The sequence below is a fragment of the Centrocercus urophasianus genome, unplaced genomic scaffold, assembly GCF_019232065.1.
Source record: "Centrocercus urophasianus isolate 14NV4802_14NV808 unplaced genomic scaffold, USGS_Curo_1.0 seq_28, whole genome shotgun sequence".
Classification (NCBI taxonomy): domain Eukaryota; kingdom Metazoa; phylum Chordata; class Aves; order Galliformes; family Phasianidae; genus Centrocercus; species Centrocercus urophasianus.
Window position 1 is genome coordinate 10,531,769 of NW_024884844.1, and position 22,191 is coordinate 10,553,959.

Genomic DNA, 22,191 nt, shown 5'->3' on the forward strand with positions numbered 1-22,191 from the left:
CCCCCCCCCCCCCCCCCCCCCCCCCCCCCCCCCGCGCCCGGGGGGGCGGGGGAGAGAAGGGGAAACAAAGTGCCTATCTCTTGCAAAACTTCTTTAAGATAGACAGTGATAAATGCTTCCTTATAGCAAAAGGGTTTTAAAACATCTGTGTATGTGCATTCTGCCTGGAAATTTGATGAAGGCATCAGCAGTACAGAAATCTTTTATTAGCAGCAGCTGACTTGGAGAGATCTGTGGAAGATTCATCTATTCAAAATATATTTCCTTGCTGTTGCCTCTACCATGGAATTATCTAAGCCAGGAGGAGTTACTGCTTTTGTTTTTCTTTGTGTGGAAGTCACTTGACCCTGATTCCCTTATTGTCCTCCTCTATTACCATTATTAGTGTAGTGGTGGTATATTGTTCTCTAAATGTTATTGCAGGAAAGTAAATAAATCTTCTTTATATTCATCTATTTTTCACCGAGACTCCACTTTAAAAATAGACCTTCGGGGATAAATTCTTAGAAAGAATAAAGACTCAGAAAGAAATGAAAATGATAATTGATATTCAATGTGAAGGAAAACAATATTGGGAGAAAAGGAAAAAAATCTGTATGCATTTTTGGAGATAACAGTCCAATTGAAAAGGAAATATGTGAAATGAAGATTTCAGAAGCTCACTTTAGCTACCCAAAACGCAGCCAATAATTAAGAATTTCATCGCTAATTCTTCTGTGAGAAAAAAAGAAAATATAAATCCACAGTTTTGGGTCAATTCTGTGTAAGGCGAACTAACATAGGGAGAGCCCCGCATCAACAGAACTCAAGCAGGCCAAGAACACGTGTTTGCTTAAAGAAACAAAACACAGGTGTTACGGCCTGGGAGTGACGACAATGTCAGTTAGAGCAGCTGTAGAATATTTTAATCAAGCAGGGTACAAATGTGACCTCAGCTGCAGTAGGAGCTTTTTGAACAGAGCAGGTGTGTAGGTGGAGGGATAGCAACAGGGATAAGAGTGCTGGTACATCAAGCTGGACACATAGAAAACCAAATGTGGTTTTTTTTTGTTTGTTTGTTTGTTTTTGTTTTTTGTCTGTTTGTGTAGTTGTTGCTGTTAGGTCTGAGATGAATTGTATCATGCAGTTATGAAGGTAAGATGGGTACGTGTTACGCTTTTAAAAATAGCTGTAGGACTTGTCTTATGCTGGTAACCTTAGTTTTCCTTAGTAACTTTGTGCTGAGCAATGTAGTGTGGGCTGCTGTCTTTGCCTAACTGCTCCTTTTCTGACCGTAGAAACTGAGGTTGTTTTTGGTCAAGGGCCTTCCAGGTTGTCTTATCTACGATAAGACAAGAATTTTCCTGTTAAAGACAGCCCTTTTCTAGTTTATTTTATCCTATTGATAGCAAGAGTGGTGTGGGCTTGCTACCTGATGTGCCAGGTGTCCTAGCAGGTCATCCATCACAAGGTGGGTGAGCTTCAGAACGCCTTCACTTATTTGCTGCTGCATGCCTTAAGAATAACACGTAAGATTCCTCAGGGTAACAAATGAATTTTATGTAAACGTTTACATGGAGAGAGGAAAAAAAAAAAAAAAAAATAAATAAAAAAAAATTGTTTCTTCTTCAATCCAGGACCAAGGCTTCTGTTGTAAGACCTGGAGTGTATTCCAGTGATGCTGTGGATGAATAACAGGTGGACGCAACAAAAGAGTAGCGTGAAAGTTGAGATGAAGCAGTATCAGCATGCTCATGGACTTGTCTGGCACTGTGCAGCTGAGCACATCAGAATGAGCCTTCTTGTTGATCTCCTAATAGCTCTCTTGAGAAACGGGTTGAGGCTGCCCCCCTCATGTCATGGCATTCCTTCCTTTTCTCCTAGCACACTGAAATTCTGTCTCATGCAATCTCACTCTGCAGATAACACTGTTCTCTTCTCCTGTTTGAACTCACCTGTTAGAGAATTGACTCTCTGTAACAATAACACGGATCTGCACATTGCTCTTACTGCAGTTCACAGCGGTTTCATCTCTTGTCTGCTGGTTACTTAACAGCATCATGGGGGGGGGAGGGGGGGGAAAAAGACAGGTGATTGGGTTAGTTCTCAACTTTTTTTTTTTTTTAAGTTGACAGATTTGCTGATTGCTTTAGCCTTGAATTTTAGGGCAAAGGTTTTTGTCATTGTTTTTCTTTCATCTCATCTAAAGAGTAGAGGAGAAAAGCCAGGAAAAGGGGGTCAATGTTCCTACTATCATGAAAATCTACTAAAACATATTTGGTCTCTGCCAGTATAGCTGTTTTTGTGTTGTTCCTGACAATCGTGGATAAAACTCAAAATACCATTTTCAAAGGAAAACGCGCTAAGAAAGCTTGCAGTCTGTTGTTATTGTCTCTTTATTTCCAAGGACGTGCTGAAAAATTGCATTGTATTTTAGCTTGTTGTGATTTAAATGGCCAACCAAATGAAACATAAATACTACTCTGGGTTGAATGATGTTTATTCTATTACTTCAGCAGCTGTGGTATCCCTGCATCCTGCTTTTCTTTTGGTCCAAATTCTTAGTGGTACAAATTGTCTTGTTTAGTCCCTTATCGAGACACTTGGACTCTTGCTCAAGACAAGTAGTGGCAAGTCCAAAAATTCATTTGACAATATGAAGCGAGTATAAGAACTGAGGGTTTGATGTTAGCTTTATTTTGGGTCTCTACTGAGTGCCTCAATTTTTTTCTGAGATGAGAGGAAGTGTTTCAGTTTAGCAGTGTCAAAAACAGTGGTGTTTACTGAAAATGGAAATCCAGATAAAAAATCAGCATTAGCACAGGCTTATGTTCGCACAAGTCCATGCTGGAGTTGCAGACTAAAGGTAAATTTGAGATAAAACTCTGACTCCTTTAACTCTCCTCAGTATTTACTTTTTTTTTTTTTTTTTTTTTTTTTTTTCTAACTTTTTGGTACTGAATGAGGCAAAAGTAAAAATTCTTGGTTGTTTTGAGGTGGCTATGCTCTAGCTGTGTGTAGGAATTAATGTAGCTCTAGTGCAGACAGTGCGGATTGAGCTGAACTAGGAATACATAGGTAGCTTGAGGTGATCTTTACAGGAGAGCAAATAGAAGTATAAACTCTATTTGTCTCTAATTTCACCTCTGATTCTTCTGTTTCCCACATTGCCAAATCCACACTCCATGTAAATTCCCCTTGCTTGCCCTGCCATGTTCTTGTACACTTTACTGACTCCTAGCTGCTACATATCGATCTGCTCCTTCCCTAAAGTCAAACAGCTTAGTTTAAAACCACTTTCATTATGGTTGTTTGTGGCCTCAATCTTGCACCTCTCTGGGATAAAGGTCTTAATCAGAGATTTTAATTTTGCAACAGTGATGAAGAAGAGCAATATATAAACTTCTATATGTACAATATGCATACAAGCCATTGCTTTCGGTTAATTCTTGGGGGGTGGGGAGGTCACGTGCTCATCCTCTGCTCAGGTCAGAGTCTGACAGAGCAGACACATGACTACGGTTCTTTCCTAACGCGACTCATGCATTTGCACAAGGGTTTCCTCATCCTCTCCCAGGAACGGCTGCCAATCTCAGGGTAATGTCACTTCTCTGTGGAGGGGGAAAGATGAGCTTTAGATGTGAAATTACTTGTAACACTGAGTCACTGCTCGATGTTAAGGTCAATGTATGTCTAAATTGCTCTAAGTAACTGAGTTTATTCTAATCCCTTTGTCACATTCCCTTGTTGCAGCTGTGACACTGTTCTGTTACTTATTTAATTACACGTTGTGTTTGCTGCTGACTGTTGCTGGGTACACTGCAAACGTTTAGATTTCTTTTCCCTCCTTTTCATTCCTGTAATGTAAACAGATTCACTGAAGTGTACTTAACCTGAAATAATCTAGAATGCATTGCTTTGGGCTGTGTATTTTAGGAGTTGCCTTCTGCACTTCTGTCTTCACGAAAGCAGCTTTCTTTGTGTAAAGATGGGAGGAAGGATCGTCCCTTACCCACTGCACAAAGCTGTAGGTTTTCTTTGTTTCAAACAGCTGCAATGCCATGATGCCATTGGTGCTCTCATTGGGTGTGCTTTGAAAGCACAGATCGGTTTTGTTAACTTGTATGCTTGTGTCAGTGCACAATCCCAATACTCAGAGTTCACTCGCAGGGTCACCTGAAAAACTCAAAGGTCTGTGGGCTGAGCCATGTTTAGCAACCTGTTGGACAGCCATTGGAGGGCAGAAAGTGCAGGACCTGCTGTTTTTTCTTGATAAACTCTCCCCTGAGGCTACTGACACAGCTTTTAATTAGGGATTCGTTGTATGCCCATGTCAACACTATCTTGCGTAGAAAGACTGTGAGTAAAAACTTGGAATGCTTGAAGAGAATGCTTAAAGGGGCTGAGGGACTGTACAGTTCTTTTATTGAAGGCATCAAAATACAAACATAAGCAGAGTAGAACTATAAAAATACAGTAAGCACGTCTAGAAATAGGGGAGATTTTTCTTATAATTAAGCCTAATGGACCTCTGTGTGTGAGTTTGATAGGATAGCTTGTTAATATTGATACTTATTTCTGTTTAGTCAGTAAGTTATGCATAAAGGACTAATGAGAAATAATCACATCCATGTCATTTGCCTGACTTCCTCATCCATTGTCTTTTATGGTCTTTCCACTGTTTTCTATGGGTTAAAAATTGCGAATGAAATGAGTTGGTACTTGTGTTGAGCAAACATGTAATGACTCTTTTTAGTTTTGATTCCACATGCTCTTTTTGAAAGCTAAACACTGCCAGCATTCACTGGTGAATTCTTTCAGTGAATTCCTGCATATACCAAGAGGGTAGGAGAAGTAAGGGCTGAAGTGGAGAGTACCTTGGGGAGGTGGGAGGGGGGAGAGAAACTAGTGAACATCAGGAAGAGATGGGGAACAGAAAGAAAAGCTGCAGAAGAATTAAATCTTATGGTAGGGGAAGTAGTGAAGATGTCAAAAAAGAAGAAGAAAAAAAAAAAGCTGATTTCACGTCCTCTTTCTATTAAGCCAAGAGTGCCAGGAAATTTCAAGGAAATGAGAAAAATGCTTGACATTTTTATTATACTTCAGAGAAGGCGGTAAAGGTTTTTCTTAGTATTGTGTTTATACTTCAAGTCACATAAAAAAAAATCCTGATAAGGAGATGTGGGGAAGTGGGAAGAATATTTTGCATTGATTTTGATTTGAAGAGGATGCAGAATATAATTCTCAGTTAAGTGAAGATGATTGGGTGGAATAAAGCTGTACTGTTTTTGATTAAAAAAAATATCTGCATGTAGAAAATAATTCACAAATTACTGTGAAATAACTACATGGCACTCTGTTCTACAGCAATTAGGAAGTGCTGTAAAGTGTATTCCTCTGAAGCCTAATTCTCAACTGAAGAACAAAAGTGCTTTTTTATTCTGGTCTCAGAGTTCAATTCTGGGATTTCATTGCTCAGTAGGATTTTGATTGATTGATTTTTATTTTAGTAGTTTTGTCTAATTTCATAATGCTTGTATTAAATCAGATACCTCAGAGCACTTAATCATTTTTAGCTTCTAGATCTTTGCATTGGATATTATATTTGCTGTCAAAATTTAATATAAGAATTATAATAAACAAAACTCATTGATCAGATGCAGCAAACTGCAGCAATGACAGGGAACCAGAAGCCCCATCCGGAAATTTGTCTCTAGTAAAGAGACACCTACTGAATTCATTGGGTTTTGGGTCAGGCCTCAGTTGGATACAAAACCCATTTAGGCTTTCCACACAGGCCGGTGGATGACCTGGATTATGATAGCTATTAATCTACTGTAATAACTTACAGTTCTTACAATGAAATAGGAAAGAGACAGATGGAAGGATGCTGTCATGTCTTTATGTGTTGGGAAAACAAAAAATCTGGAGACCAGATGAGAGGGATATGGTGTGTAAAAAAAACAAAACAAAACAAAAAACCAACAAAACCAAACTATCCTTCAAACATCCTTATACATCTTCTGGTCATAAATTGCAATGGAATTAGCTGGCATTACCTGTATGAGCTAACTGATGGAAGCTACATTTGTTGTAGTCTCTTATCCAGGAGAGAAGGTGGGGTTGGAAATACTAATGCTCTACATTACCCCTCCTGTGAACCTGTTCTGTGATACTCAACTCCCTATCAAGTACACCTGCTCTGCTAGGTAAAGAGCCTCAGCTCTTTACATATATTGAGGTCTTAATTCAGGAATTGTGTTCATAAGCAGCAAAAAAATCTAGGCATTAATGAGAGAGAAGGGAAGCCTGGATGTAGGAAAGGCTGCTGGGTGGCTCTTTTATCTGGAACGAGGCAGTAAGGAAGGAGGTATTTCCATCTTGAAGGATTTTGCTTCCTTAGTGTGCACTAAATCTCTATTAAAAAAATAATACAGTTATATATTGCTTTCATGTTTACTGGCCATTCTTTCCATGATAGTGTTGCAAATAAAAGAAATAAGTCTTTGGAACTAGTTTCACTTTCCAAGTGCTGACTCCTGTATTGCTTGAAAGTAGTGCTGGTTAAGCCCATGCCTTCTTAGAATTTATAAATGGGAGAAGTGTAAACTTTTGCCTCAGTATCTTTATATTACAACAAGGTGCTGGTACAGGTGGTGTCTGTAGCACGCCATGATCCTAGCTTGCTTTTGTAGATATTTTGCATCTATTGGAAGAAATAAAGGTCTCTGTAGAATATTCTCTGATGAATGCCAAGAGGGTCCAGAGTACACTTCTGACCTATAGAAGGCTGCAGATATTGCCAATACCACAGCAGAGGAACTGGGAAATGCAAGGTCCAGGAGCTGCTGCACAGCTGTGGAGGCTCTGGGAAGCAGTTCCCACTGTGTCTTCCAGGGGTGATCAGTTGGTGTGTACTGTTTTCATCCATGTCAGTTGCTCCTTTAGCACTGCACTCAGCAACTCATCACACTGTAGCTGTTCACCTCCCAGAAGCCATAGAAAACGCTGACAAAAGGGATGCTCTAATACCTTTCTATCACTTTTCCAGTATTCCTTTCCTTTTTAGCAGCTAAGAAGTGATTAGGATGACTGGGTAAGGATGATAAATTTGGTGATGATGAGGAAGTGTGAACAACCCACGTTCAGCAATTGCTTATCTCCAAAGGCTCCTAAAAGAAAGTGAATATTATCGGTTCAGTATCAGCTTTCCCCCCCCCCCCCCCTGTGTTGCTGAGATGGGGGAAAAAATAATACTGTTTAATGTATCTGCTCTGGAGAGGAACATTCTGATCATAAATCAAATGATTAAACCAGATAACTGGCATCATGCTGGCCATTTACCTAGAGAATAAAGAGGTTTGAATTAATTGGCACTAATGGAGTTGCTCTATTCAGAGGGTTATATTGAGATACCCACAATTGTCCTTCCTATATGTGGTCATGAAGCTCTTTTGGATGATGTTCAGGGGCTACCATTAAAACTTGATTTAAAGAAAAAACGCAAAACAAAAACTCAAAAATTTATACTCTTGTGCTTACTGCTTGGCTTGGGCTTTGTCCCTTCTTTGGAACAAGGGAGGTAAGACCATAGGATATCTGATGTAGCTTAAAATATTTTAAGGTCTTGTTTTTGAGAGCATCTTGTGATGTCTTTTTCATCTGTATACTTGCTGTCTACCCCTGTACATTAGCACAAAGGGCCCCTCCTATTTGGCAAGGAAAAAAAGCTGAGAGAGTCTGAGCATTGTAGCCTGGAAACAACTTTCAGTGTAGCTATGCACCTGCTATCTTTAGGAGCACAGACTGTAATAACAACAATGCTGCCTCTGGTTTTCAGATCTGGCAACTGTGAATGATGCTTCAGTGTTTGTAACTGCTGTTGGTCTGGTGGGAGAACTGGGAGGCTGCTGATATAGCTTAAAAAGGCAACAGCAGCGTATCTATGGAGCTGGGGGAAAAGAGAAAAGCCTTAAAAACAGAAATACGTTGCTATGTATTTTCTTGAATTGATCAATTTTGCCATTATTCATTCATATTTTGCTACTTAAAAGCTTTAAATGAGGAAAATGTGGGACCTTGAATGCTGCAGCCTTGGTGGCTGCTTATCAACCACTCATGAATATACATTCTGTAGAAGTTAAACTGTGGCACTTCTCATTTTAAGGTGAAATTGAGTGATCTGAAAATGGATCCATCTACTGCGCTACCAGCAACCATTATAGAGCAAGCTGCCTCGCGGCTAGGATGCAGCCCAACAGACAAGAAACTTGCTTTTTACTTAGACGAAGAAGATGAGTTAAAGCATCTTCGTGAATGTTTCTATATCCCGAAAGTCAAGGATCTGCCTCCAAGTGAGAATTATAATTACAGTGGAAGAGTGGGGGGAGGGTGGGGAATTCTTATCTTCTGCATATGTTTATTGCAAATCACTGGAAATCATTGTCACTTATGAGATAATTGAGCAATTGCAGTTATATCTGAGCACAGTGTGTCCCTGGTGTTGCTAAATCAATCCATCAACTTATTCTAGCACCGAAAGCTTTATGCTCTCATTCCCTTCCTGAATAAAATGTGAGGATACAGTGCTTGCATGGTGCTTATGCTGTCAGTCAGCTGCTTTGAACAATATAGTGACTGATTGAAAATTATAGGCAGAAGCCTTTCTAGCTAATGGTTAGAAACAGCAATGTCGCTTACAACTTGTAGTTCAGCACAGTTGCTTCCTCAGTATAATACAGCTTGGTGTTATCTGTCTAGTTGCAATTATTTTAGTTAATGAATGGGACAGTATGTATATTATATTCACATTTCTTCCTTATTGCTAGTAGTGAAGATTATTTTCTTCCTGAGGCTAGATGAAGACTGTGCCTTAAAGCAAATAATTGATCTCAGCAAATAATTCATAACAAAGCCTTTATTTGGGGATTGCTTTCCCCATGAATTGCCTACAAACAGATCACTGCATGTTTCAGTGTAGCCATGCAAAAGAGTCTCTACCTTTTTCTAACCTGATGAGTAGGTTGTTCTGGGGAGACTGGATTTGGGCACAGAGGGAATTCTGGTCAGGTTGTTAAGAGAGGACCTGGTGTGCAAGCAGCCAGCCAGGAGGGGTAAGCCAGGAGGGATGCTTTTGCTTCTTATCAGTGCTCCTGACAGAAAGTGCAAAGCATTTCCATGTTTGGATGCTCTGGTGCTGTGCTTGGCACTGCTGCCAGTGGGTTTTGTAGCTGCTACTGCTGTTGTGTATGGCCACAAGTGACCAGGGAAACCTGGTGTGAGCATCTACCTTCAAAGGCAATATGCTCTTGGGCTCTGCTCTGCTTCCCAAGTCCCAGCTGGGTTTATTTTCATCTCACATGTCAAATGCATGGGGAACAAAACTTGAAGTCTTTTCAGCTGGTATTACCTTGGATGGTGAGAATGGTTATGCATGGTCCTCCTCTCTAACACCCTCCTCTGTGGCAGAAAGCTTTTATTAAAAATTTAAGGAAAAAAAAAAAATCACAGTTTTCTTGCAAAATATTTTTGCTAATAAAAGCAGGCACGATTTCTGCAGATTTTTTCTGGAAAGGATAGTACTGATGGAACCTGAGAAATTACAGTTCCACTCATGAGATTACTCTTGAAAAAGGTCCATAATGGAAAACTGACAATTTCTTGAATTTCTGAATGTTTTTTGAATGTGTGTTCCTTCAACATCTCCTTACCTAGCAATCTGGAATGCTGGGAATGCAGTGTGGTGGTTTCATTCTCAGGGGCAATTGAACTCCAGTGCAGTGCCTTAGCAGCTTCAAATTAACAGAAGTATCAAAATCTACATACAACTCACGAGGTACTTCTGTGGCAGTATTTGTTGCTTACTTTCTAACATCCTCTATAATATGTTTGTCAATTAGCAAAATATTTGGACCAAATCTGAATTTCTTTACCCAAGTTACTATAATTCATACACCTAAGATTGTGAATGTTTTTTTGCGAAGCTAAGCAGCCTATTGATAGTATCAGTTGAACAGCCTAGAGAACCCATCATTTTTGTATTCACAAATTGAAGGTTCTCTCTTCCCCCTTTTTCCCTGTCTCTGTTAGAAGCAGCTTCCCTGCTGAAAAACAGTAGGGGTGTGGGGAAAAAAATATATATTTACACTGCCAGCACAGAGATCTCATGACATTTATCTTGGCACAGGAGCGGATCCTAGATAGCATGCTTAAGATAAATGTCATTACAGGAATTAGCCATCAAATACCTTTTTATATATTTACATAAAGCGTAACAATGAGGTTTTAAAATGAAGCCTTAGAAGAAGCAGATGAGAACATCCATGAGAGACAGCTGTAAAGTTACATACGTGAAAATATTTAGAAAGTCAGCATAGTAGCTTAATTTTGTTTTCAGCTGACAAACTGTCTCAGCTGTCTATAATGTTTATTTGTTATATCGATCAGGGAGAAACAGCTAGCAGTCTAAGTCCCTGGCAAATCTGAGGTTTTATGGGCAAGCCTGAGGGACAATGCACAGGTGAGCAAATAAGAAGAGATGATAGGAGAAGATTTAGGGAAACATTCACGTATCATCTACCTCTGAGATGACAGCATAGTCTCTTTAATGTTTTTTTCTTGCATGTTGAGAGAGGTAGGAATGACTGGATTGTGTTCAGGTACCAAATTGTCAGTCTGATTAAGGCTGTGGCATGTGTTTTGTCATATCATAAAGGAAATGAGCATCATTTGCTTTTCTTGAGAATAAAAAGTTGTCCTGGAGTGAAAGTGGTAAGCTGTATTTCCCTGAAGAGATGGTTAAAGGTACTGTTAGTATTAAAAATGTGGCTCTTTGGAGGGCTTGTTGGGGATGTGTGCGTGGGGAAATAGGAAGATATGTAAGAAGTGATCTTTCATCCTTCAACGAGGCATAGGATTCAAGTAATTTGTAAGCAGATTTAATCAATTTCTGGCTCATGAAAATATTATTTCTGATTCTTTGGGTTGAATATTTCTGAAAACATACTTGTTTTTGAAGTTTGAAAGGTATGGAAATACATCTCTAATGCAGAAAAATTATGTAGGTCTGACCAATCCACACACATTGGAATAGATGTAAGAATAGTTGATAATGTATCCGATAAATCTTTAGGTAAATCGTTGTTCATGTACCTTATGCTATTCTAAGGGCACATTTCTGTAATTATTTATCTTTTTGTACCAGTCTTTATCTCATCAGTAGATCTTGCTTCTTATTAGAATATTTCATAGATTTATGTCAACCACAGCTCCACTAGGAATAAAATGGTCTAGTACTGTAAGAAATAAGGGTTATTTTTGTGAAAGACACTTGTCTTAAACTTGATTGTAATGATATCACAATGACAGTGGAAATTTTGGAATATAGTGAAATGCTGATCAAGACCAGACAAACTAAACAATGAAGCAAACAAAACCCTAGAGTAGACAGCAGCAGCTGTCCAAAATGAGTATTTTAATGATGCCAGGGACAAGGAAATAAACAGCTTTTTGTGAAAAGGAAGAGTATAGTCTCATATAAAGGCTATCGCATGCCAGAAAATAAATATCAAAAGTGACAGATGTAAAAGTAGAAAGATACATTTTCTTAAAGAAGTAATGCTGCTGCTTTCCAACAGAAACCCAAGAGGTGTTTTATCTAGAGAGAACTGTGGTGCAAGAAAAGCAGCCTTGTTTATAATTCCTTACCTGTTTTAATGCTTGATTGAAATAGAAAGAGTAACAGTGAGATTTAGAGCTTGAATTCTTGAGCAAAGACCCTTCTTGCTGTTCCCAATGAGACCATATTCTCTGCTTCTTGATAGGAAGAGAACTGTTAATAGAACCAATTTAGGACCATGGTAATATTTATACCTCTCTCCTTTCATTCCTATTAAAATATGGATGAAAAACAGACATAGTATCTGTAAAACAGATTAGGCTGAAATTGCTCTCTGACTTATGCTTTTTAAAAGCTTCTAAAGCTTTAAGGAATAAATTACCTATGTTGCCTATACTTCTGAAATATGTGTTTCTGGTGAAGTTCAATGAAGTTGGTAATTGTTAGTGTGAAATGTAGTAAGAGACCTCTTCCAGACACCTAATCTATTTTTCTACCGCTTTAAAATAATATTTTCAGACTGAATTGCAGACTTATTTAATTCTAGCACGCATCTTAACATATTCCCTCGTTTACTAAGAATACAGGTAATGTTAACTTCGGGTTTTGCAAGTACCTGTATAGATGCATGCTGATTGCTTATGAGAAGATCATCTGTGCCTCCAAGGATATCTAGTGTGAGAAACAATAGAAAAAGGCAATGTTTGGATTGATAGACGATGACATGGGGTAATTAGATTGTTCAGAACATCACTAGAGCTATTATTTATAAATTTCCAGGCCTTGCTTTCTCCTAATCATTGAAAGAATTTGTCAACATACATTTCCTCCTCCTTAGCAAAGGATGACGTGAAGTGCAGCCCACAATATATGCTGACAAGAACTTTTGTGACTGCCTTACACTATTCCAAAAATGAATATTTCTCTAGATAGCAATTTAATCATGCGGAGAGATCTTAATGAAAGACACAAATTTACCTAGTCTTAACTTCTACTAAGTGTACAATTGAAGTAGTTTCACAGCTCAAAATAGTGATATATTGATGATGGAATAAGTGGATGGTCTGGCCAGGGAAATGCTCAATTTTCACTCACTGTTCATTAGGAACCTGACAAAATCAGTGCTGGTGGCTGCTTTCCATGCAGCTGAGAAACCTGGGGATTTAATTCTCCCTGAACTCACACTGGTTCCAAAGTGCGTATGCATGCACTTGGCCCCAGATTGCAGGAGCGTGAGGGAATAACCACTTGCATGTTGCTCTGCTGTCCTCCACCTTAGAAGAGGACACTTTTATGATGAGGCCACTTGTATGGCAGGAGGAAGGCTGGGATATTGCAATCCTGTTTGCATTTGGGGAGCTGTGGTGGAAGCAGCTCTGGGTGGTGACACATGGATATATTCCTTCCTTGTGTTATTTGTGGTTTCCCACTGCAGCTGACCTGACCCTGGTAAACGGAGAGGAGAGCTGCATATACTTTGTTGGGAATTCTCTTGGACTCCAGCCAAAAAAAGTTAAAACTTACCTGGATGAAGAACTGGACAAGTGGGCTCGAACGTAAGTAGACCATGTGAAACACCACCCTGTGCTTCAGATGAGCACTCTGCTTTATTTTAGGATTTGCTTTAGAAATGCTTGAGAGAAGAATAGTGTGCTAAACCCTCTCCAGCACAGGAATAAAATGTTCAGTGTTTCCCCAGAATGGTTTAAATCTCCTTTAAAGGTGTGAGTGGCAAAGGAGGCAGAGAGAAAATTTCAGTTATGATGACCTGTGCTGCTCATGATGGCTCTGCTTTGACCCCTCTGAAGGGCTGTGCAGTTTAAGCATCCCCATCCAATTGCTGTGTAAGTTTATACACAAGGTGCATGAACTCACTTGGTTACTGCAGTTTGCTAAGGAACATGATTCAGTTTTAGGACTTGTGATGTTTCTAATTCATATTTTAACTGTTTGTGATTCACTTGAAGGGAGCTGCAGTTGGGTCAGTTCCCCTTGAAATGGCACAGAGTACAAATGGTGCTACTGGGGAGATATCAGCTCTTCTTGACCCAAGTTGATGTTGCAGATGGAGACTGCATGATGTAAATGTGAAAAGTTTGTGGCTGCTGTTTGCCTTGTTAATAGATGGATGCTGTGAACTAATAAAAATGGTTTACTGTTTCATATTTATTACTTCTTTTCTTAGAAGTGAAAAGAAGGTTGAGAATGAATGGGAATGGGATTGAACTTTGGGAAGCCCTCTTTCCTGCTGGTTATTCATTCAGTGCAGCACTGCAGTTCCTACAGCCATTTGAAAAAATTGCAACCTTGTCCTTTTCTGTATGATTATCGTACTTTATCAGAGAAACAGCTGAGTTTTTTCGAAAGCTAAAAAGCAGATAGCACTCTTATCTGTTACTGATGCACTGCGAGTGCAAATGTATTTCAGCTCCCTTAGTGCACCTTTTTATTGGTTCGCTTCCATCCCTATGTTTGTCTTTGCTACAGTGAAGCATATATTTTTTTTCTTCCCCCTCAATGATTATAAAATTTTGGAAGAAAAGTGTAGGCAGCATGTTTCTCCAGAAGATCAAAAGCCCCTTAAGTAGCTGTATCCAAGGGGGAAATATGGCTGGATGTGATTTCTAGCTAACAGAAGAGAGGCAGCAAACCCAAAAAGGCTATTTGGATCTGAGTTGTATTTTTGGTAAACAGATTACCCAGAATACATCAAAGATTCAAAGAAAATAAATTTAGAAAAAAAAATCTCCAAAATGGTGCTGGCTGCAGATGTATTTAAGGCAACTGAGACAGTCAAGGTGAGGTCGAGCAAAATTTGAACTAAGGAATTTGTGCAAAGGAAATGATGGTGGCAGGGAGGGAGGATCAAGTGATGGGAGCTGCGAAGGGATATGGAGCTGAAACACAAATAGTTCTTCTGGTCACCAAGGTCAGCTTAGCAAAATCCAGTATAAGACAGCAGCTGAAGCTTGCTCAATGCCCTCTGTGTTGGCAGTGTTGAATTTAGTGGCTGCGGCTGGCATAAAAATAAGTAGCAAGACTTGAAGGATGTTTCTAATTCATACACCATTTCTTAAAGTCAGTAGTGACACAGATTCTGTCTCTCTTAGAAAACGTGATAAACCAATTTGGTTGCTGTGTCATAGGACTCATCTTAAATAGCTGCTGCACTGTCTATTTAAAATGTTTTCACTGCTTCTAGCTGGTGGCAAGAGCGAAAGGGACAATTACCTGGGAGCTGCCACTGGGGGTGGGAAGCTCATGTCTCTGAGTGGTGATGGGCACAACTCATTAGCACAAGACCTGGAAAGGAGAAGGCTTTCATGTGTTTTCTCCTTTCTTGTGCTCCCTCTCACACTGGCACTGCATTCCCCCCCACACACAGTTCAAATGGGGTATTATTGCTTTCTTTCCGTGCTGACTTTTCTGACTCCAACATAACTCCTGGTTTGGGATTTTCTTTTTTCCATGTTCCTCCTTTCTCTCTTTTGTATTAATATATAGAGACTTCAGAGATAGATATATTTAAGCCACTGATGTTCTTAGTGTAGATTAAAAGAAGAGCATTGGAGACTTTATCCTTTTTGTTTTCTTGTTCTGATTTCTACTGAATCTGAGGTTTCCTGAATGGGGGCAAAGGGATGAAGGGTTTTCTCCTCCATGCTTAGCCTAGAATCACCAAGATTCCACTTGTCCGCTGTTTGAAACCTAAAAGACCAAGGTTCCAGTGACTTGCCTGGTTGGATGAAGGCCAGAAGATGCTTTACAGTATCTTTTTTTCCCTCTTCATCTGCCAAAGCTGTTTATGCAATTAATGCATTTTATAGAATAATTGCATGCAAACATACTCAAATGTAAAAGAAAAACTTTGCCTTTTGAGGTGACTCATTGAAGTGGAGTTGTTAAATCAGGATGGAGCCTGCTGTAGGTCAGTTGTGCTTTGCAAGGAGATGGCAAGGGAGAGGAGAGCCTGTGATATGGAAGTCTGAGGAGCTTGTTTAGTTGGGCAAAATGAAGAGTGAAAGGGAAAAGGATTGCTGAATGTGTCATGGTATAAGCACTGGGGGGAAGGAACAGCATGTGAAATAACATACTGGTATGGTAAATATAAACTGAGAATTAATACGCTCGGGGTAGAAACTAATTAACTATATATATTGGAAGCATTTAAGCAATCTGGTAACAACCTTCTGGTGTGAGTATAATAGAAAAAAAATATGCAAGTCTGATGAGGGCTTTACAATATGGCACCTGCAGTACCAAAAGTCTGGTTTTAGTGCATTAAAAGGTGTCTTTTGTGCTGAACTCACCCTGCAAGACATAACAGCCCTGTGAACAGGAGGGCAGCTTGGGCAAAGCCACTTCTCTGCCATTTTGTAAGAGTCATCTCTGTATTGTACGCTTTAGCACACTGTATGTTAGGACTGTAAATGTCTTCTTTATTGTCCTGGTTTTTGTTTTTGTGGGTTTTTCTTTTTTCTTTCAGTTTTATCTTCAATCTACTACGCTATGCAGTTCTTTTTCCTTGGATATGTCCTTTCCTTTGACTACTTCTTTGCTTGAAGCTAACATGAAAGTTAAGAGTCTGTATTGGCTCCTGAAGCAGCTTGCATCATTTTTGGCAAAGAAGCAAAAAGGAAATTTCCATTTGAACAAGATTTGGATGAGTGCAGAAGATTCCTGAAGCTGGCAGTTAATGTAAATCCCTATTGTTACTTCCTTTGGAACCTTGGGATCATATCAGAAAAAGTGTTTTTAGTTTTCATAGTGACTTTTAAATCAGCCAGGCCTCTGCAAATAAAATGTGGCGTTCAGATTTCTTCCCAAATTGAAAACAAAATGGTAACTGACGAAAAATTAATTTGCAGAATGAGAAGTTCCCTCAGTAGTTTAAGAAATTGATCTGTCTGTATGATGCCTTACGATTTGATGAGATGTGTTTTGTATCCATTAATTTGAGTACTTCAATTTAAATCTCTCTTGCCCTCCAGAGTACAGTGGAAGCAAAATAAGTTAGGTTGCATGTGTCTGAGGGGAATGCCAGAAGCACCGCAGTTGTCCTTAAAGATTATTACCCCCAGTGCCTACCAGAGCTCAGAGAGGGGTGGCATAATATACAGAGAGATAAATTCTCTGAGGCAGAGCATAGAATTTTACAACCTAAGTGGAATAGGATGTATTGTGCCATCAGCAAAGGCTACAGAGTTTCATGTGATTAAAATAAAAAAAAAAAAGAAGTCCAAGAATATGCCTTTAACTACCATTTTAGCTGCAATAATTTTTGTCTCTTGGCATTTATATTGCCCATCAAGAGGAAGGCAAGCTATAAGATGTGCCATAATAATATGAATAATAATTAATGCTGGTTCTCCCCTCTTTCACTGTACTCAATTTTTTTTGGTGTGCTTTCTTTTCGAAATAAAATAATCTCACAGCTGAAATCTCATCTCTGTCTTCATGATAACTTGGAAATTTATTCTGAGTTTTTTGTTAGTCTTGTATGTTGGTAGAGAGAGCTTTTGTCAGTAAATTCCCATTAGAAGGACACTAATGGCTATAAAATCAGAGAAAGCTAATGAAAGAGAATCCCATAGGTAGTTAGGGCTTCTTTTTCCTATCTTATTATGTTCAGTATCCTCTTTCAGAAATGCAGATTCCTTCAGGCTGGGAGCCACTGAAAATCTGTTTGTGTTTTTCTTTCTTTAAAAAAAAAAAACAATCTGTGTTATGCCAAATTTTCTTGGTCACTGTATTACGCTTAAGGATAGGAAGGAAAATTGGCTATAAGCGTCTTGTTGTTTGTGAAACACATACCACTGTCTTTAGGGAAAGCAGCTGCATTATGTCCTGATTGGAGAAGCTAGGAACTGTGTTTCTCCACTTACCCAGCTACTGCCCTTATTTTTCATCTATGAAATATTCTTGTAAATGAGCCCTATTTCACACTGCCCGCTTCTCATCTCAAGATCTCATCAGAGAGTAATTCCAAAACTGAGAAAAGCAGTCAGCTGGTGAACTGTGACCTTATCCAAATTAAGGAGCGAGGTCCTCCTCTTAATCTCTGTGGAATTAGACTGGTTGAATGTAGGGAGACTGTATTTTGTCTGTAAGAGATATTCAGTATTATCTGTGTTAAGCAGCAGCTAGTCCAAAAACAATTGGTATTTCACAAAGAATAGGCAAAAAATGTTGGAAACAAATTGTATACTTGGCGGCAGTTTGTATTTTCTTTGCTTGGGGTTCTGGTTCTTCTTGAAATATCTCTAAGAGGTGTGATTTAGAGACGAGGTAATCAGAAAATCTGACTGTAAAAACATCCAGGTTATTTGCGTGGGTGGTGGAACAAAATTCTGCTTGAGGCAGGAAAGTTGGAGGTGGACGGGTAAAAACAATCTTCTAAATATTGTGAAGGATGGGGGGCTGGCTCGGATTCTCTCATACACACTCCTTTGTCACACCTTAATCTGCCAGAAGTCTTCTCTTGATTTTAAGTGAATATGTAGGTTCATTCCTCTTTAAAAGGTTTCTTACGTGCTGTTTTTCCTTTTTCTCATCACAACTTCTCAGGCTTATTTTTTCTACTCTGTTTCCTACTGTCTCAGTCCCTTTTTGAAGCTGCTTTATACTTGGTTCCCATGCAGCCTGGCATTTCTGACTCCACAGGTACCCTGTGGTGCTCTGCAAATGTGAAAATCATCCAGTGTGAGATGGAATGAGATGGAAGCCCAGAGCAATGTTCCCCTGGATTAGCACCATTATTGCTTTTCTCAATCTGCTATCATTTGCATTTAAATCTGAACACCACCCCCTGTATGTTTAAGAAATTTTACAATTTTTTATTTTTATATGCATGGTGACTTCTTTAAAAGTTTAATTCTGTCACATTCAAAGCAAAAAAAATAAAGTTAAATCCAGAAGAGAAGTCTCTTTGGAGTAGTGATGCATTCAGATCTATAGTGCTGGCGTTATCCACTGTAGGCAGGAACAGTTTGCAAAATAAAGTTTCAAAATAGGCTCTGTTAAAGCAAAAACATCTAATTGCACATCTAGAATAATCTGTCAGGGAGAAAAGAAGCAATTTACACATAGCTGTGTGGGCAGCTTTATGCAGATGGGTGAGCTCAGAGAGGAGACTTGTGTGACAGAAATTGATTGACAAGGATTGAATAGACTGACCATGGAAGTGGTGGAGTCACCATCCCTGGAACTGTTCAAGAGAAGGGCTAGTCATGGCACTGAGGGACAGGAGCACTAGTGAACATGGTGGCAATAGGTTGATGGTTGGACAAGATGATCCTAACTTTCCTAACCAGGTATTTTTCTTAGGACTGACCCAAATGGAGCAGTATGTTTTCATGTCTTCCCTCTCTTTCCTTGCAGAGGGGTTCATGGCCACTTCAATGGGCAGCGTCCATGGGCACTGGCGGATGAATGCCTTGTGGACCTGATGGCTGAGTTGGTTGGTAGGTGTGAACTGCAGAGAAAACTTTCTCTAGAAATGGAAACAAATTTCTTTTAAGATGGAAAGCCCTTAAGCTCTTAATTCCTTGTATTCTTTCATGTTGAAGTAGTTTTTTCTGATTGCCTAGTACATGGAGTAACACTTTGTTTTAAGGCTGTAAGTGATTTAAGAGATGAATGTAGGCAATAATATACGAGCATATGCATATCACGGATCTAATTGCAGCAAAGGGTTTCTTGGAGCCTCTTAAGCCAATTGGTCTAACATGTGAAGTCCTTTTAAAGGGCACTTGGCGTTACAGACTCTAATCCTCCCTCCTAGAAGTGAACTAGTGAACTTTCCCTTTTGAGAAATGATTTCTACCTAGACATTTTCTGCTTTTCCTCTTTTCCTCATCACTAAATCCAGCCTCATATTTGAGAACTGCTTATGTCAATGAAGCAAGTAATTGGGGAAAGACCTGCTATTTGTAAGTTCCCATTACCCTACTGTACTCCTTGAGGAGTCCAAGTGCTGCAGGACGTGGGCAGTAAATGCAGCTGGTTATTCTGGAGATTGAAAAGTAGCCCTGGAGACTTCTCCTGGTGAGTTTGCCAGCCACAAAAGCAGTCGTCTGAGTCTGAATGCAAATTTCCTCTATTGCTTCTTATTCTGGCCTGTGTGCTGTTGCTGAAATAACCTTTCACTGGGATTTTGCTAAGATTTGTTGCTATCAGAAGGGGGGGGAGAGATGTTACTGACACAGTCTGTCTCAGACCCATTTTCTCCCCAGTCCTTACAGCTGCTGTCAAGGTTAGGTTAGGAGATTCTATTAAGATTTGTCCAGTATTTCAATTTATTTGTTGAGCTTAATTGTCAATATTGATCACTTTAACCAAATTATCATGTGTTCATTTATGCCTTCTGTAAAGATAAAATATTACTATTGTTGACCATTTGTATGCTAGATATTGTCTTGTGTAATTTCTTCTCCAAGTCTAGACAAGAGCTCAATGAGAAAGGTGCGTTTTTCTCCTTCAGGCAAAGCTAATGGATTCTGAACAGCAGGAAAGGGAGACATTAAAGAATGTTTAATGACAAGCGTACTTATAAATTTATTTTATTCCTAAAGCAAATAAAGAGAGCATGTGCCAACTTTGACTTCTCTGTGAAGTTTCAAAATCAGTAGAATTTTGGAAACTATTATTGGAGAGGAACAAGTACTGGAAAACATTTCTATACTTGGCCTATCTGTTATGTAAGTGACAAGATTATATAAATATTGGTGAGGCTATGTTGAGCATCATTGTGCTATGTGGACCAATCCCATTTGCAGAATGAAATGAAAACCAAAATGCAGATCTGTTCTTCTGTCTTCCTGTATTTTCTTTTTTGGCACTTGTTGCTGTAGTACCTAGTATTCCCAAGGAAGTGAAGAAATTGCTTTATTTTTTGCTTTCACAATGTTCAAGGGCAAGCTCAGTGTATGTGTATCTGGTAACTATCACAGAATACAAAAATGTTTGATTATAAAGGGGAAGTGTGTTGAAATGCTGGACGTAGATGACTTAGGGATTTCTCTAGTTTGACCACTCTTCCCTGGCAAGTTGATGCTTTTGTTCTTTTGGTGTTGTACTGGGGAGCTGTGGGCAGGTGAGAAATGTGATCAGTCACATAACTACTTTGATGCATAACAAGGGATTTTCAGTTGTAAACCTTGAACTTCAGTAACTGGAGGGCACTATGACTGCCTCATTATTCATCAGATCTGAATGATATCATGATATCATGAATGTGTGCCGTGGATCTGTTCCCAAAATGGGGTTCCTGATCACCTGGTGGGGTGCAGGAGTGAGCTGGGCATTGACCCCCCACAGGTGCCAGCTTCAATTTGGCACGGTTTTTGTTTAATGTCACTGCAGAAAGCTAGGAGTCAGCTGGGGGTCTTCTCCCCTTCTCCCATCTGTTATGTTGAGGTTGCCAGCTCAGTGCATTTTATTTGTTTATTTAAAAAAATATTTTGGGTGCAAGAATAGGGAAAATAAATTTTCTCTAATTTCCTATCAGCCTCCCTATTTTTCTTTCCTTTTCCAAACTCCGGGTGACACAGATGCTTTTCATACCAAATGGACCAAACTGCTTGGAACTTATTACAACAGCTTGTTTCATTTTAGAGTGTATAACTCTCTCTCTCTCTCTAAATATATATATTTTCTATGAAAATTATGATGACTGAGGCCACCCTACTGTTGACCTATTATAGTTTTAGAACACTTCAGTGGGAAGCTTTTTGTCGTCCTATTGTTTTCCTCAGCAGTATAGTCAAGATTATCATTCTGGATTTTGTCCTCCAGAACTTTCTCAGATATGTTTAATTAAAAAATGGAATAAGTTTTAGGCTGAAATCTGATCTGCACATCAGCAGGTTTTTATTTATATAATATCCTTACAGCATTTTTCAGAACCTATGGAAGCAATCCTTAGGAGGTAAACAAATTAATATTTTCCAAATAATAGATGCATTGTAAAAATGGCATTAACCTGTCTATATCAGTAAAAAGATAAAGAGAATAAATGCAGGAAATACGTTATGCTGTTATTTATTATTATGTACTGTCTTCCAGCAAGATGCAGTATATGAGTTGAGTGAATTCTGGATTTCTCTTTATGGTGATTTTGATGTAAGAATATAAACATAATTTTATGCTGTTTTTATTCCGTATTTAATATGTTATGGGAAAGAGGAATTGTCAGTTCTCACTCTTAAGTGGTAGTGAGTGAAAAATATTTATTCAGGAATGAGCTAAAGACTGTAAAATATCTCTGCCCATCTAATGGTTTATAGTGCTGTAACATCTTGCTTATTAAGTGCGGCCCCATTTTCTTGTTCAATGAAAGTTACAGTAGTAAATATGTTGTGAAATGCAGAGTCAAGGTCAGTGGAGGCCAGAGCTTTTTTCCAGCCTCACACCAAGCGGCATAACGTGATGCCGGTAATCTCAGCTGCTCCTACCAGACTTTATTAAAACATTACAACCTTGGCAGGATCACCTTCCGATGGAACAAGATTAACTGTGTGGCTGCTGCTCCACGATGTGCTCAGACAGGTCTCTGTTGAGGGAAGACTGAACACCGAGCAGATTTGTAGTGACTT

General features: G+C 39.1%; 1 protein-coding gene across 4 annotated transcripts in view; it reads left to right on the plus strand.

Moving 5' to 3' along the window:
* Positions 1 to 1,002: 1,002 nt before the first annotated feature.
* Positions 1,003 to 22,191, plus strand: part of KYNU (kynureninase) — a 57,674-nt gene continuing 36,485 nt past the window's right edge. The window contains exons 1-4 of one of the 4 annotated variants that reach the window (XM_042827052.1): positions 3,497 to 3,576; positions 8,147 to 8,333; positions 13,032 to 13,152; positions 18,977 to 19,059. In XM_042827052.1, the coding sequence (XP_042682986.1) occupies positions 8,168 to 8,333; positions 13,032 to 13,152; positions 18,977 to 19,059 (370 nt within the window). In that variant the 5' untranslated portion in view covers positions 3,497 to 3,576; positions 8,147 to 8,167. Of the gene's footprint in view, positions 1,135 to 3,496; positions 3,577 to 4,232; positions 4,339 to 8,146; positions 8,334 to 13,031; positions 13,153 to 18,976; positions 19,060 to 22,191 lie in introns of those variants that run through there. The other 3 variants (XM_042827051.1, XM_042827053.1, XM_042827054.1) reach the window with 3 other exon arrangements.